The following is a 15,027-nucleotide window of genomic DNA, read 5'->3' as shown; positions in this document are numbered from 1 at the left end:
GCAACTACTGAAATAATCTCAGGTAGTGTTTTGATAACTAACAGAATTAGTTCATCCTTTTATTATGAATGGCTGCCAGCTTCCCTTTGCATAAAGAATAGATGCTGCCTCACAGAATAGCTAATTAAAAATATCAAACTATGTAGAGATCATCTCTTCTGCAAGATCAAAGTAGTAAACACCCCCCCCACACACAAAAGGCCTTTAAGTCAAAATAAATTCCTTCAAACCCTTCACTAAATTGACAATCACTAAGTTGTCACTGAAAGCCAATTTTACACACAATTTAATAAACCTGAGTTTTATTTTTCAAGCCCAGAGCTTATGACAGATGGAAATCAAAATAATATCACTTTGCAGCTGGAATAAAAACAAACAAACTAAGGCTCGGAAAAAAATGACTGAGCCAGAAACGTCCAAATTTTATATTCTAGGAAGTCTGCATACTTGTACACACTTGCCAACAGGGAAGGCAACCCTGATCACTTCTTGCAGGAGATAAAAAAGCCTTAGGAAGCTACCACAACAATAGAAAAGCACAGAATCCTTTGAGACCCTATAAGATCCCTGGGCATCAATAATTATAATTCATAAAGAAATTGCTAGGCAATGTGCAATGAATTCTGCTTAAGACAGAGGTATGTAAATTGTAGAAATAATCCCATCCCAAACAGTTACAATAAGGGGGAGAGTGGTGCTAAAACAGCAAATTTTCAGGTATATAAAAAAACATACAAGAAAAAAGTCATTCTACGTATCTTTTCTGAATTTTTATGGTGCAATTACAAAACTTTTATAAAATGTTCATTTCCACCTCCTCAATCAGTTCCGAACTAGCAATTATTGGCCTTTTCCTCTACAAAATGGGAAACACGCGCACAAATGACCTTTCTGGTTTTGGCTACTGAAAGTTAATGTCTGATCTCCAAATTTCCAAAATATTTAACCGTTCCTAGGACGTATTTATGATCACCAATGCCAAAATCTGGTACTGCACAGAACGTATTCTTGTGGGAAAAAAATTAAATGCACAAAATGATACTTTCAAAACATTTCCAAAACGTCTGCACGCTCCTTGCCGGCATAAGCTGACTTTGCTTCCTAAAAGCATAAGTAGTTCTGAAACCATCATTTTTCTCCTAAGGACTATCGTCCTCCTAAGAGGCCTGCGACGCTCACAGCTCCTCGGAAACGTGGGAAAACTTCCGAAGAGCTAAGGTAAGACCTTGAGTTTTAGAAAATGCTTAACAAAGTGGCCTGGGCCAGTTGAGTGTGCACGACAGCCGCTGTTCTGTGAGAGAAAAAGGTCGGAGTCGGAGAAAAGCTTGTATTCAATTTCAATCCTTGTGGTTCGGGCTCTTCGCCCGTCCTCTCTAACCCTAACCTGAAAAGACACTGAGTTACGCCTCCCCCTTCCCCACCAACCATATCACCTACCCGGCAGTAGTGCTCAGTCTTAGGATTTTGAAGTCTTAAAAATCAACATAGCTCCCTAAGAGTTCAGGCCGCCGTCGCTGCCGCCATATTACAGCTTGTGCGGCAAAATGCGTCAGGGAGCGAGGTGTGCGCCCGAGTGGGGAGGGCGGGGGCTGGCAGAGGAAGAGCGGTTTCCTGGCCCTGGAGGCTTGGCCGGAAGCCTTCTCCAGCTGCTACATCTGCAAAGCGAGCTCAGTGGTCCTCAGAGGCCCCCTCTGGGCCCTACCAGTCCGTATACCTCCCGGGAAAGACGGTTAACACAGCCCGGCCTACCGCGCCGGCTCCGCCCCTCTCTCCCGGCCCTTCCCGCTCCCGTATCCCGGGACTGCAGCAAATGACGCCACCAAAACAACACGGGCCTCGCGCCACCTACCTGCACCACTACAATTTCCTCTTCCCTGGGCCCGGCCCTTTAAAGCGCTTCAAATCTACCGCCGTCAGAATAGGCGCTAAAGCCCACTAACCGCCTCCCTCCCCCACAGCCCAGTCCCGGCGTGGAGAGAAAGCGTCGCGCCGGAAGTACGTCATGGGTTGGTTGACGGCGTCTCCCGGCGTTCCCTGGTTGGTGTCACCACGCCCTCCCTGGAATTCTAGGGTTTCGCTTCCTTTTAAATTCGTAGTTTGTAAGTAGCTTAACGCCTATGTGAATTGACAGAATGCGTCTCTGCCTGTCAGAATGCCGTGTCGTTTGTGAAATAAAGTATTTCATTTAATGAGCATATATTAATGCTCTGCCAGGCTATTTTGAAGGACGTTCAACCTTAAAGGAGCTTCCAGTTTCACCTTCCAGTGAATGACAAAATACAAGTCCTGAAAAACCAGTAATGAACAAAGTGTATTTGAGAGAAGAGGAGGAAATTGGCTGATTTACATTTTTGTCTCTAGTAACCCCATGGTACATGGTACAGATTAGATCTACTATATTGCCAGGCGCGCATATAATCCCACCAGTTAAGGAGGACGAGGTAGGATTCCAAGTTCGAGGCAAGCCTGAGCAAAATAGCAAGACCCACTCTCAAAAACATACAAAAAAAAAAAAAAAAGAAAGAAAGAAAGAAAAGAAACACACACACACACAAAGCATATATCTAATATGTTTAATNTCTTTTTTTTTTTTTTTTTTTTGTACCAGGTATTGAACCCAGGGCGCTTAACCCATGACCCACATCCTCAGCCGCTGTGTATATGTGTGTGTGTATGTGTGTGTGTGTGTGTGTGTTATTTTAGAGATAGGGTCTCACTACATTGCTGAGGGCCTTGCTAAATTGCTGAAGATAGCTTTGAACTCGGGATCCTCCTGCCTCAACTTCCTGAGCCGCTGGGATTATATATGTGCAACACCATGCCTGCCTTAAAAGGAAATATTTTATTCTGCTACAGTTCTATAGTTTTAAGGATTCATTTCTCTCTTACGTAATATATCTTAAGTTAGCAGACCAGTTGAGAGGGCCAGCTCTGCTCCATTTAGTTATTCAGGACCAAGTTTTTACTGTATGTTATCCCAATATGCCCTAAGACCTTGTCATTGCATGATTAGAGTGTGTTGCCTTGGGTTTCAGCTGGAACAAAAAGAAAATAAAAGGCAATGTATAAATCAGAAAGTAGCACGTGCCCCTTTTGCTCTAATTTCATCGATGAAAACTAAATCACATGGCCCCAAACTGTTACAAGATGCTGGGGTATGTAATTTGGACATGTGCCCAGAGAAAAGACAAAAAGATATTCTAGGGGAAAATTAATAAATTACATATACCGTTAAAAGGTAGTTTTTTGCACAAAAAAAAATATTTACAATCATCAAAACATGGGTTTCTGAGTGGTGGTTTTAGTTTGTCCTTTACTTTGCATGCCTTTTTTAAAGGTAAAAGGTTGAATTAAAAATAAATTTATCATATAAATGCATATATACATAAGTATATCTCTTTTTTTTATTTTTTAATTTTTTATTGTTGGCTGTTCAAAACATTACATAGTTCTTGATATATCATATTTACATAAGTATATCTCAATACATTTTTACTACCAAACAAATGTAAACTTTACTGGATTAAGACATACAGCAAGAGCAGTACCAACATCCCAGAAGTGTCACTCTTTCCCCTTCCTATTAATTCTGCTATTCCATATTCCCTACCACCGAAGATGACTTCTGTTCAGAGTCCCAGCAGCAGTAGTATTAGTTTTGCTTACGTTTGAATCTTATATAAACGGAATTATGCAGATTTACTCTTGTGTGACCTTTGTTGTTTTCAGGTTTTAATAATTATGAATAAAATTTTATGAACTTTCTTACACCTACTGTTTTGGGCCACATATATTTTTCACATATGTTGGAGATATACTTAGGAATGGAATTGCTAGATCTTAGGGTGTAAATAGGTTCAGCTTTGGTAGGTAATACCAAAGAGTTTTCCAAAGTGGTATAACAACACTCTTATTATGCATGCCTTTTGATGACAGTCAGTGAGGGATCTTGTTTACAAACAACTGAAATTCAAGTTGAACCAGTCTTGGTAAAAGGAAAATATATTGCTTTATAAGCCAAAACTGATGGACAGTGTGATGGTTCAAAACTATGTTAACAAATTCTTTTTTTTTTTCTTCAGTGCTGGAGATTGAACACAGTGCCTTACACATGCTAGGCAAGTATGCTATCAATAAATTATATCCCCAGCCCACACATTCTTTGATTTGACTTGCTTCTAGTGAGTAGAATAAAGCACAAGTGATGATGTGTGATTTCAGAGAATAGATAATAAAAGGCACTTGATTACTTCATTACTGTCTTTTGGATCATTCATAGTTGGGGAAGGTAGCTCCCATGTCCTGAGAACACTCAAGCAGAATCTTGAGAGACCCTTGTGGCAATAAACAGGCTATGCCGTGACCAGCATGGCCTTTAATTCAGAAATCAGATGAGGGGCCATATGGGATGAAGAAAAGATGAAAAAAGAGGCTGGGGTTATGGTTCATGGTAGAGCACTCACCTACCATGTGTGAGACACTGGGTTCAATCCTCAGCACCACATAAAAATAAATCAACAAAATAAAGGTATTGTGTCTATCTACAACTAAAATATTAAAAAAAAAAAACAGAGAGAAAAAGGTGGGGCTAAATGGTCCATGTTCATTATATAGGTTTCATCCGCAAAAGGTTATTTGTGGGAAAGTTTCAACAAAATGGGCAATCTAAAGTATGTAGGACTGGCGAGACTTTAGGGTCATCTTGTTATGTTTAGAATCCTCTATCCCTGGGAGTTGGTGCTTGAATTAAGGTCTTGACTGATAATGCTGTGTGCCTTTGCATGTAACCTCCTCTGGCTGGCATCACCATAGCGACTGGTCTATTTTGACCTGCACCTTCACACACGAAGTTCCCAGTGCAACACAGCCATGAGGGAGTCAGACCATGATTCAAATCACTGCTCTCCACAGGCTTCCTCCCACCAACAGCTAGGTGAGTGTGCCATCATGCAAGTAGATCCTCCAGTACCACTGCCATCCCTGTAGACCTATGATTGTGATCAAAGAGAAACTGAAGCAAAATGACTCAGCCAAACTACTTCCTAATTTCTGATGTACAGAAACCATGAAATAACAACTATTGTTTTGAGTGAGTTCGGGAAGATTTTTTTATACAGAAAAGAAAGAATAGACTGAATATTGTGGGACTTCTTTCTTGTCTAATTCTACTTATCACTATTTGCTTTATTTTTCAGGCTGGTTTCTCCAAGAAGTGACTTCACATCTTAAGAATATGAACCTGAGTTGGGGGTGAGTTCATGGTAGAGAGCTTGTCAAGAATGTAGTGGTTCAATCTCCAGCACTAAAAAAGAAGAAAATAGAAAATCTAAACCTCTGCCACCTCCAAATTTAAAATGCCAGAAAAGGACTAGGGATATAGCACAGTGGTAAATCACATAAGCACTTGCCTACCTTGGGCAAAGCCTTGGGTTTGGTACCCTCAGGAAAATAAATAATAAAAGACCAGAAAAGTCTTTGGTTAGCACAGTAGTGGTAACCCCAAAATTTGTGTTTTTATATTTTAAGGTTTGTCACTGGAAATGTCTGTCCTTCTAAGAACTGGATTTTGTTTTGTTTTTTGGTACTGGGAATTGAAGTCAGTGGTACTCTAACACTAAGCTACGTCCCCAGCTCTTTTAAAATTTTATCTAGGGTAGGGGGTGTAGCTCAGTGGTAGACTGCTTGCTAAGCACGTGAGGCACTGGGTTTGATCCTCAGCACCATATTAAAATAAATAATTAAAATAAACGTATTCTATGGTGTTCATCTACAATTAAAATTTTTTAAAAATTTTATCTAGAGGCAGGTTTTATGTTGCAAAGGCTGACTTCAAATGTGTGATTCTCCTTCCTCTGCCTCCTGAGTCATTGGGATTAAAGGTGTGTGCCACCAGGACAGTCTAAGAAGTAGGTTTCTTAGCTCTCTCCTGGAATCTAGGCAAGGATATAGGAATGTTTCTTTCCAGTGGAAGGTAAGTGTAAATATTACATCCAGGTCAAATGTTTATGAAGTTCTATGCTTCTCCATGTCCTTTATGTTTATTTCTGTCAGCTTGATCCAGTGGGTTTTAAGGCCCTGAGAAATTATGGAAGAAGCCTGTGTTTTAGGTTGTTTAATGTTGCTAGTAACATAATACCACTGGGAAGATTTGAAATAAAAGGGGTTATTTTGGCTCATGCTTCTGGAAGTCCAAGGTTAAGGGGGGGGGCACATTTGGTAATGGCCTTCTTGCTGGCAAAATCCTGAGGTGGTGCAGGGCATCATATGGTGAGAGAAGTGGAGCATGCATGTGTATCTTCTGGGCACTGTCTCTCTCTTCTTGTAATGCCACTTATATTCAGGGCTGGGGGTGTAGTTCACTGGTAGAGCACTTGTCTAGTATTCAGAGGCACTGGAATCAGTCCCCAGTATATAAAAAAAAACAAACAAGAACAAGGAGGAGAAAGGGGAGGAGGAGGAAGAGGAGGAGGGGGGAAGGAGGGAATATACAATGCCACCATGCCACTAGCTTGCAATCATGAGGACTCCACTCTGATGACTTTATCTATCTTAATTACCTCCCAAAGGTCCCATGTCTGATCACAAAAATCAGATTAAGTTTCCACTCTTTAAGATCTTAAAATATCTTACAGTGGATAGTAGACTCAGTTTTGGAGGAAACAAATCATATTCAAGCCAAAACTTCAATGTGGAGAAAAAGTTTTCAGTTACCAGGGATAAACAGGGATATCTGCATTGGAATGCAGTATGACTGAGGTATCAAATTCTGCAAGTTAAACACTGATATTTGGCTTTATTCATCATGGCAGACAGCACTACCCATCTAATAGGCTGAGCCTGAAGTGCTAGCTTAGACCTAGAATGGGTCATTTTAGTCCTTGTAAAGTGAGGAATGGTGTCTGATACCAAAAGAAGGGGTGTAGATGGGCTGGGCTACTACAGTTAACCTCTACTTTACCTTTAATTTAGAATAATGAACCTTTTTTGTTTCTACCCATAGATGATCAACACACAAACTTCTTTTTTGTTGTATATCATCAATAATTTAACTTTTTAAAAAAGCATGTTTTTTTCACATATATTTTACAATAACATGAGCTGTTGTAAATTTTTGTTTTTGTTGTTGTTGTTTTGATATGGGCTCTTACTATGTTGCCCAGGTTGGGCTCAAATTGCTGGGCTCAAGCAATCCTCCTACCTCAGTCTTCTGAGTAGTTGGAACTAAAAGTGTGCACCCCTACACCTTACTTATTGTAAAATATTTGAACATTCTAAAAAGGATTAAAATGTAATAATTTTGCCTAATCCCTTCCAATCCCAGTTAGGTGTCAATTCCTATATGCACTACCATTAAATACATTTATTTATTTATTTATTTAAGCGCCCTGAACATGCTAGGCAAGTGCTCTACCAATGAGATACATTCCTAGCTAAAATCTTTTATTTAATATCCCTCTCTACTTCATTCCTTAGACATAAAAAATGAGGTCACTTATCTCTCTGAAATTTGCTGGGTTTTGCATTATGGACATCTCTTTCAATAACTATATTCAATTTCATAGTATATATATTCCATATCTTATCCATCCATTTGCCAAATATCCATTGAATGTTTTAGTTGTTTCAAGTTTTGGTTAATACAAAGATACCGCAAGAAGTATTTATCTGCATACAGCATATATCCTGTATATATGCATATATAATGATACATATATAGTATATGTACATATATGTATATATAATGATTGATATTTTAAATATTAATATTTAAATATCAGGTGTGATAGCCAGAGTAAGATTATTGGTGTTTTAGTCAGCTTTATCGCTGCTGTGATTAAAGGACCAGATCAGAACAACTGTAGAGGAAGAAAAGTTTATTTGTGGGCTTACGATTTCATAGGTCTCAATCAACAGACAGCAAGCTCCATTCCTTGGGGTTCAAGGTGAGGCAGAACAACATGGTGGAAGAGTATGGTGGAGGGAAGGTGCTGGCTTGAAGATCAGAAAGCAGAGAGAGATCTCCACTTGCCAGATACAAATATTTACCATAATGCTAAGCCCCCAATGCCCCACCTCGTCCAGCCATACCACCTGCTTTCAATTCCCACTCAATAAATCCTATCAGGTGATTAATTCACTGATTGGGTTAAAGCTCTCGTAACCCAATAATTTATCCTTTAAACCTTCTTGTATTATCTCACACATGCGCTTTTGGGAGACACCTCACATCTAAACCATAACAATTGGTGTACTATCCCATTAGAATTATGAAAGGTTGATGCATTTCAAGGTTGTATGAGAATGGCTGTTATCCTCCCACTGAGCTTATTTTAAAACATTTATTTTTTGCCAATTTAATAGGTAAAAGAACAGTATCATCTTATTTTTCAGTTTCCTGACTATAGAGAGGTTGGTCCTCTTTTATTGACTTCCTTGCCTTTTTTTTTTCCAATTGAAAAACAGTGGTGTCACTATAAAGGGGTTTAAGGAAGAATCTCTAGGGGCAGAGGAGACTTCTATGTGAACCTTGTAGGCTTTTAAAATATATTTTTAGTTGTAAATGGACACAATACCTTTATTTTATTTTATTTCTGTGTGGTACTGAGAGTCAAACCCAATGCCTCACACATGCTAGGCAAATACTCTACTGTTGAACTACAACCCCAGACCTTTATTTATTTTTTATTTTTAGACAGGGTCTCATTAAATTGCTTAGGGACTCACTAAGTTGCTGAGGCTGATTTTGAATTTGTGATCCTCCTGCCTCAGCCTCCTGAGCCACTGGGATTACAGGCATGTGCTGCTGCACCTGGCTAAGGTAGGCTCATTTGAGAGTGAAAATCAGTACTTTTGAGGTCTTAGCTCCTCTTTTCAAGAAGACTTTCTTAAAGGTAGGCATGAGAAGGTATGTGGGATGATTTCAATCTGGTGTTCACAAAATGGTTCATGGTGGTCTGGCTGTTCTTGATGTCTCCATTATCTGATCAATAGATAATGTTTGGAATGCACCCTGTAGTATACATTTCTTAAAATATTGTTATCTCCTTTTGCTTAATTTATTCTCAAAGTTCATTGCACAGGGAAATTTTCATAAGTGTGTGGGTTTTCAGCAACTATAAGGTTGTGAGTGAAGATCTGTAAATATCCCAGAAAGTTGACGGAGAGGAATACTGGCTTGGGGAGCGAAAGTATGTGTGAAACTTTAGCACAAGACTTTCAGATTCAAGTTGTAGTCGTCTTTTTCTTCCTTTTTTCTCCTTCTAACTATTTAAAAAATTTTTTTTCTATCCTAGCTCGGTCCCAGCTACTCAGGAGGCTAAAGTGGAAGGATCATTTGAAGCCAGCCTGGACAACATAGTAAAACTATGTTAGTCTTAGAAGAAGAAGGAGCCAGGCACTGTGGAGCACCGGTGAAATTTCTGTGGCTCAGGAATCTGAGGCAGAAGGAGTTTAAGTTCAAGGTCAGCCTCAGCAACTTAGTGAGGCCTCAAGCAACTTAGTCAGACCCTGTCTTAAAATAAAAAATAAAAAAGGGCTGGTGATGTTTCTCAGTGGTTAAGTGTCCCTGAGTTCAATCCCCAGTAAATGCTCCTCTCCCCCCACCAAAAAAAAGAAGAGAGGAAGGATGGCGATGATGATGGAATGTAAAGTTCAGTGTAGATAGCTTGCCTAGCATGCAGAAGCCCTAACATTGCAATACATACATACATACATACATACATAATACTGTAATAAAATGTGTATAACAAAATTTATCAACTTAGCCCTTTTTAAGGGTACCATTCAGTAGAGTCTAGTACATTCACCTTGTTATGCAATAAATGTCCAGACCTCTTTTCATGTTACAAAATTGCAACTCATTAAATAACTCTTCATTATTCCCCTTCCTTAGGCCCTGACAACCACCATTCCACTTATTGTTCCTATGAATTTGACAGCTATAGAGTCCTTATAAATGGTACAATTTGGTATTAGTTTTTTTTTTTTTTGGTAATTGTTTTATTTTTTTTCCCCTTTGATACTGAAGATTGAACTTGGTCCTCTAGCATGCCAGGCAAGTTCTTTACCACTGAGCTACACTACCAGAACCCCTTATGGACTATGAATGGAGAGTTTTAATATTCGTGATGCTGCTCAAAAAATATTTTTTTCATATTTGTTCTAACATCCCTTTATTGTGTGCATTCAAGTCAACCTTAATCTCAACTCTATTATCAGTTGATGTAACTTCAAACAACCTAAATCAGAGCTACTCAAAATGTGGTCTGAAACTAGTCCCATTGTCTAGGGTATTTGGGGGTGAATTAGAGTGGGAAGATGTGGGGAACCTGCCAATCTGAGTTTCTTTCTCGAGTTAAGAAATGTTCTAAAATTGATTATAGTGATGGTTCCACCACTCTGTGAATATACTAAAAGCCATTGAATTTTACACTTTCAATGGGTGAATCGTATGGTGTGCAAAATACATATCTAAGAAAGCTGTTAAGAAAAACATCGCCTGAAAATTAGCACCTGTCCATGACATAGGTACAGAAATACGTAAGTCCAGAAATCGAGAGTAGGAGTTTTGATACTTCTATAGCAGCTTCACAGTTATTTCATATATAATACCCTGAAAAATTATAAGAAAAATCTGTATAGGTATTTTCTGTGCTTATATTTTCTCGTTTCATTTTTTAAAATATAATTGTTAGTGTACATTACAAAAATATCCATGTTCCACGTACTCGGGGAAATAAACCTCAATAACAGAGACACTGACCTAAGTAAGCGTTTGTGTCATTACCTTCTTCAGTAGTCGCTGACACGCAGCCCCGAGCCTCTCCCAATACAGAACTACAAAGCCCAGAATTCCCCCAGAGGAGCCGGAGACGTGCATTCCACCAGCCGCTCCGCGCAGACCTCTGGGATGTGTAGTGCGTGTCTTCCGCTGTGCACGCAGTCTGCGCGGAATTTTTCTTCGGCTTGGGGACCGACCATACCGGGGGAAGACAGTATTTCTCAAGGAAAGGCTAAAAACTCTGGGACAAGAGGGGTGAGCTGGAGAACTGAGCCTGTTGTGTTTTTTGCTGGGGACGAGGGACAACCCAGACTTCTAAGCTACGTAACCCGCCAGGATCCTGTAGAAAAGTTGGCGGGCGTTGAGGGAAGAATTTGCCGGCAAGTCAGGGCCTGGTAGCAGCGTCGGTATTTCTTTTCCCACCCAGCACGTTTTTGCGTAGGGTTCGTCTGAGAATCTGAGGCGGCCTCCTTGCGAGTGTTGGGTTCTCCAAAGTGCTGAGTATTGGGACCGGCTGAACCATTTCTAACCTGGATGATGGAGACCGCGTTCGCTCTTGTTCAGTTCTCTCTGCATGCCCGCACAGAGGATATCTTGACCCTGTGCACCCTGCACTGTGCCTGTTAAATCGTACCTGCCTCTCACAGTCCCAAGGCCCCTCCTTTAATTAAGCGACTTCTCCAAGGTCACTTAGCTGGGGTAGAGATGGGGACGCGGGACTTTCAAATTCTGAATAGCCTCCACTTTTCAGTTATGGGTGGTTAAGTTAGTATTTCGAGGATACCTTTGCTTTGAGCAAAAAATTTTTTTTTCTTTTTTTGGAGGTGGCCCTTGGCATGTTTTACTGAACACAAAATCAAAAATAGGCGGTACTGTGGCATCGTTTTTTCTTGGGAACAGACAGCTTGACATAGCCAGAGAGGGGTCTGAAGCATACTTTTAGTCACGCACGTTTGTTCATGTAATGAGGCTCAAATGTAATCCCATCTGCACTAGTACTAAAGTGATTTGTTTTGTTTACAATTTCTCCTCCCTCTCTTCCTCCCCACCCCCTTTCTTTATTTCAGTACTGGGGATTGAACCAGGGGTGTCCAGTGTGCTAAACAAGTGTTCTACCACTGGGCTACATCCCCAGCCTGTTAAAATTTTGAGACAGTGCCTTGCTGAATTGCCAAAGCTGGCCTCAAACTTGCCATCCTCCTGTCTTAGCTGGGATAATGGATATTCTTTACCATGTTTGGTTTAAGACTTTTTTGGGTTTACTTTATGTGTAAATGGAATTGATAATATCTTCCTGGAAGGTTGAGAGAATTTTAAAAAATTCAATTCAGTTCTAGAAACCTTGCCTTAAGTGGCCAATGAGACTAAAGTAACAGTATATAACTCATGCTTATTAATTAGTTAAATTTCACCATACTGGGGATTGAACCCAGGGGTACCCTACCCTGATCTACATCCCAGCTTCTTTTTGTTTTAAAAAAAATTTTTTTTATAGTTGTAGATGGACAGCATACCTTTAATTTCTTTCTTTTTTTTTTTTTTAATGTGGTGCTGAGGATCAAACCCAGTGCTTCACACATACTAGGCAAGTGCTCTGCCACTGAGCTACAGCCCTAGCCCTTCCCCAGCCCTTTTTGTTTTTTATTTTGAGACAGGATCTCACTGAATTGCCAAGACTGGCCTTGAAGTTTCATCCTTTTGCCTCAACCTCTGAAGCTGCTGGGATTACAGGCATTTGCCACCACATCAGGCTCCTGTTACATTTTCATAGACATTTATGACAGAACAAAGATGGCAAGACTTCCGGTGATAGGAGGTGATAGGATTATCCCTCCCCCAATCTTTTTTTTTTTAGTGCATGTTCATTGTACAGAATGGTGGATTTCTTTGTGGCATATTTGTTGTTGTACTTTCCCTTGATCCCCCTTCCTCTTCACTGATAGTCAATTGAGTGAAATTAATTAGGATATATTTTAAAAGTTCTTTGTAACTGTTGCACATGTATTAGATGATATGATTTTAGTCCCAGCTTTTCTAACTATTGCTTCTCAAGAATAAATATAACATATAAACATTACTAAATTTATGATATATTTGTTAGACAAATTTTCTTTTCAGAAAAATCTTTGGTTATTATATTGATCCTATAGGTCTTGAAACACATTTTGACTTTTAAATATTTCCTCATTAGTGCTGTGAACATCTCATTTATTGGTTAAAACCTAACTAAGAACAATAATGATCAAATTGTTTGAGTTCTTTTAGGGAATGAGAAGAAAGGAGCATGAAATTACCTTGAAGGCAAGGTGTGGGATTGCATTCCTATAATGACAGCTATTGAGGAGGCTGAAGCAGAAAGATCTGAAGTTCCAGCCTAGCCTGGGCAATTTAGCCAGACTGTCTCAAAGTAAAATTTAAAAGTACTAGGGTTGTAGCTCAGTGGTAGAGCATGTAACTAACATGTACAAGGGCCTGGGTTTGATCCCCACCACAGGAGGAAAAAAAAAGCAGTTTTGAGTTTTTTCCCCCTTCTGCTTTTGTGGTCAAATTTGAAAACTTTAGGCAATATCAGACTTAAACATTTTTTAAAGGAATACAGAAAGAAGCTCTTTTTCCTGGCTAGCTATTTAGATTTGGAACAAATCCTACTATCTGATTTAGACTAAGATCAAAGTCTCTAGTTAATGCAGAAAAAAATTTATTATTTTGAATTTTGGAATTAACTCAGTATTAATAAGATATGACTAATCATGCTAACCAATTCTTTTACAGAAGCTGCATATTGGAATGGATTTAGAATCCTCATAATGGAAACAGAATACATGAAAGCAAGCTAGTTATTTTTTATAACAGCACATTTAGCTTGAGTACTAGTTGCAGATGGCTTTCTTTACTGAAGAGAATTTGTGATGTAAATGGAAAGATATCTTTTTTCTAGACTCATCCTTTATAAATATGTTTCGTCTGAGAACTCTTTGTGCATTCTCCTGGAGAGAGTTTCAGTTTCGATCCTTCAGTTGTGAACCCTTAATTATTCAGATGAATAAGTGTACAGATCAAGAGCAAATATTTGATCTTATAGAAAGAAACAAAGAGACACTTTCAGAAAAGCAAGTTGAATGTGCATTTAATAATCTTTGGCAACTTCAAAAGCAGAAGACCAGCTTGTTAAAAAATGTTGAGTATGTAGGAGATCATCCCCAATTTCTTACTCTGCATAATTTGACTACAAATAAAATCAAATTAATGAATGATGATACTCTGGTGAATGTGTTATACATCACACAACAGTAAGTTACTTTTATGGAAATCGTTATTTATATTTTAATTTTTAAAAAATCTTTTAAAGATGAAAATGTGTTTAATTTCTCCAAGAGGGTAGTTTTCCTGATAATGTTATATTTTAAAGATGTTTGGAGGATATTTAACACTATTAGTAGTATTGCAGTTTTAAAAAGTAGAATATATTCAATCATGACAGTAGAGATGATTAACTTTGGATTATTGTGGAATTTTGTGGCAATGTGATTGGCTAAAGATAATGAAGATAGGTGAATTATTATATTTCAGATTAATGCCTAATAACAAATCAGCAATTAACAAATTGTGTTTTATTGATCTATTTGCAATCTCTTAGCCTGTAATTAAACTGATGTCAGATATATTTTTTAAGGGCTATTGGTACAATAAATTGTTTTCCAGTTGCAGTTCTTCAAAAAAGAAAAAAGAAAAGAAAAGGAAGAAAGAAAGAAAATAGAATTATTTTCTGGACTCATTTATATTTGATAACAATGTTTCACAAATTATATTCTTTGACTGGCTTATTACATACAAAAAAGGCTTCCTTGATGTCAAAGGAAATATAGCTACATCTCCAGCCCTATTTATTTATTTATTTATTTATTTATTTATTTGAGACACAGTCTTGCTAAGTTATCCAGTCTGATCTGGAAACTTTTGATCCTCCTGTCTCTGCCTCCGTAGTTGCTGATGGTATGTGCCACCATGTCTGGCAAAGTTAAATTTCAAGAAAAGAAATTTTAGCTAGGCATGGTGGCACATGCTTGTAATTCCAGTGACTTAGGCAGGAGGATAATAAGTTCAAGGTCAGCCTCAGCAATTTATCAATACCTTCTCAAAAAATTGAAAATAAGAGGGGTGGGTGGACTGGGGATGTAGCTCAGTGATAGAGTGTCCCTGGGTTAAATTCCCACTACTGTGGAGTTGGGGATAAGGGTGGGGTGGGA

General features: G+C 38.8%; 2 protein-coding genes and 1 long non-coding RNA gene across 12 annotated transcripts in view; 2 read left to right on the top strand and 1 right to left on the bottom strand.

The window, feature by feature from the left end:
* The window catches only part of Ppig (peptidylprolyl isomerase G), a 61,374-nt gene extending 59,390 nt beyond the window's left edge, over positions 1-1,984 (bottom strand). For 2 of the 5 annotated variants that reach the window (XM_015479291.2, XM_048812443.1), the window contains exon 1: positions 1,850-1,982. The gene's annotated coding sequence lies outside the window, so the exon portion shown is untranslated. Of the gene's footprint in view, positions 1-1,437; positions 1,766-1,849 lie in introns of those variants that run through there. The other 3 variants (XM_048812439.1, XM_048812442.1, XM_048812440.1) reach the window with 2 other exon arrangements.
* Positions 1,985-4,591: 2,607 nt separating this feature from the next.
* LOC125619425 lies at positions 4,592-10,761 on the top strand. Its single transcript, XR_007350981.1, has 2 exons — positions 4,592-5,250; positions 9,294-10,761. It is a non-coding gene; the product is annotated as an uncharacterized LOC125619425 (long non-coding RNA).
* A 125-nt stretch (positions 10,762-10,886) lies between these two features.
* Fastkd1 (FAST kinase domains 1) overlaps positions 10,887-15,027 on the top strand; it is a 36,493-nt gene continuing 32,352 nt past the window's right edge. For 4 of the 6 annotated variants that reach the window (XM_015479290.2, XM_048812434.1, XM_048812435.1 and 1 more), the window contains exons 1-2: positions 10,887-11,035; positions 13,553-14,070. In XM_015479290.2, coding sequence (XP_015334776.1) covers positions 13,736-14,070 — 335 coding nt within the window. In that variant the 5' untranslated portion in view covers positions 10,887-11,035; positions 13,553-13,735. The remainder of the gene's footprint in view (positions 11,036-13,552; positions 14,071-15,027) is intronic. The other 2 variants (XM_048812438.1, XM_048812437.1) reach the window with 1 other exon arrangement.

The sequence above is a fragment of the Marmota marmota genome, unplaced genomic scaffold (assembly GCF_001458135.2).
Source record: "Marmota marmota marmota unplaced genomic scaffold, marMar, whole genome shotgun sequence".
Classification (NCBI taxonomy): Eukaryota; Metazoa; Chordata; class Mammalia; order Rodentia; family Sciuridae; genus Marmota; species Marmota marmota.
This window is presented reverse-complemented; position numbering and strand designations above follow the sequence as displayed.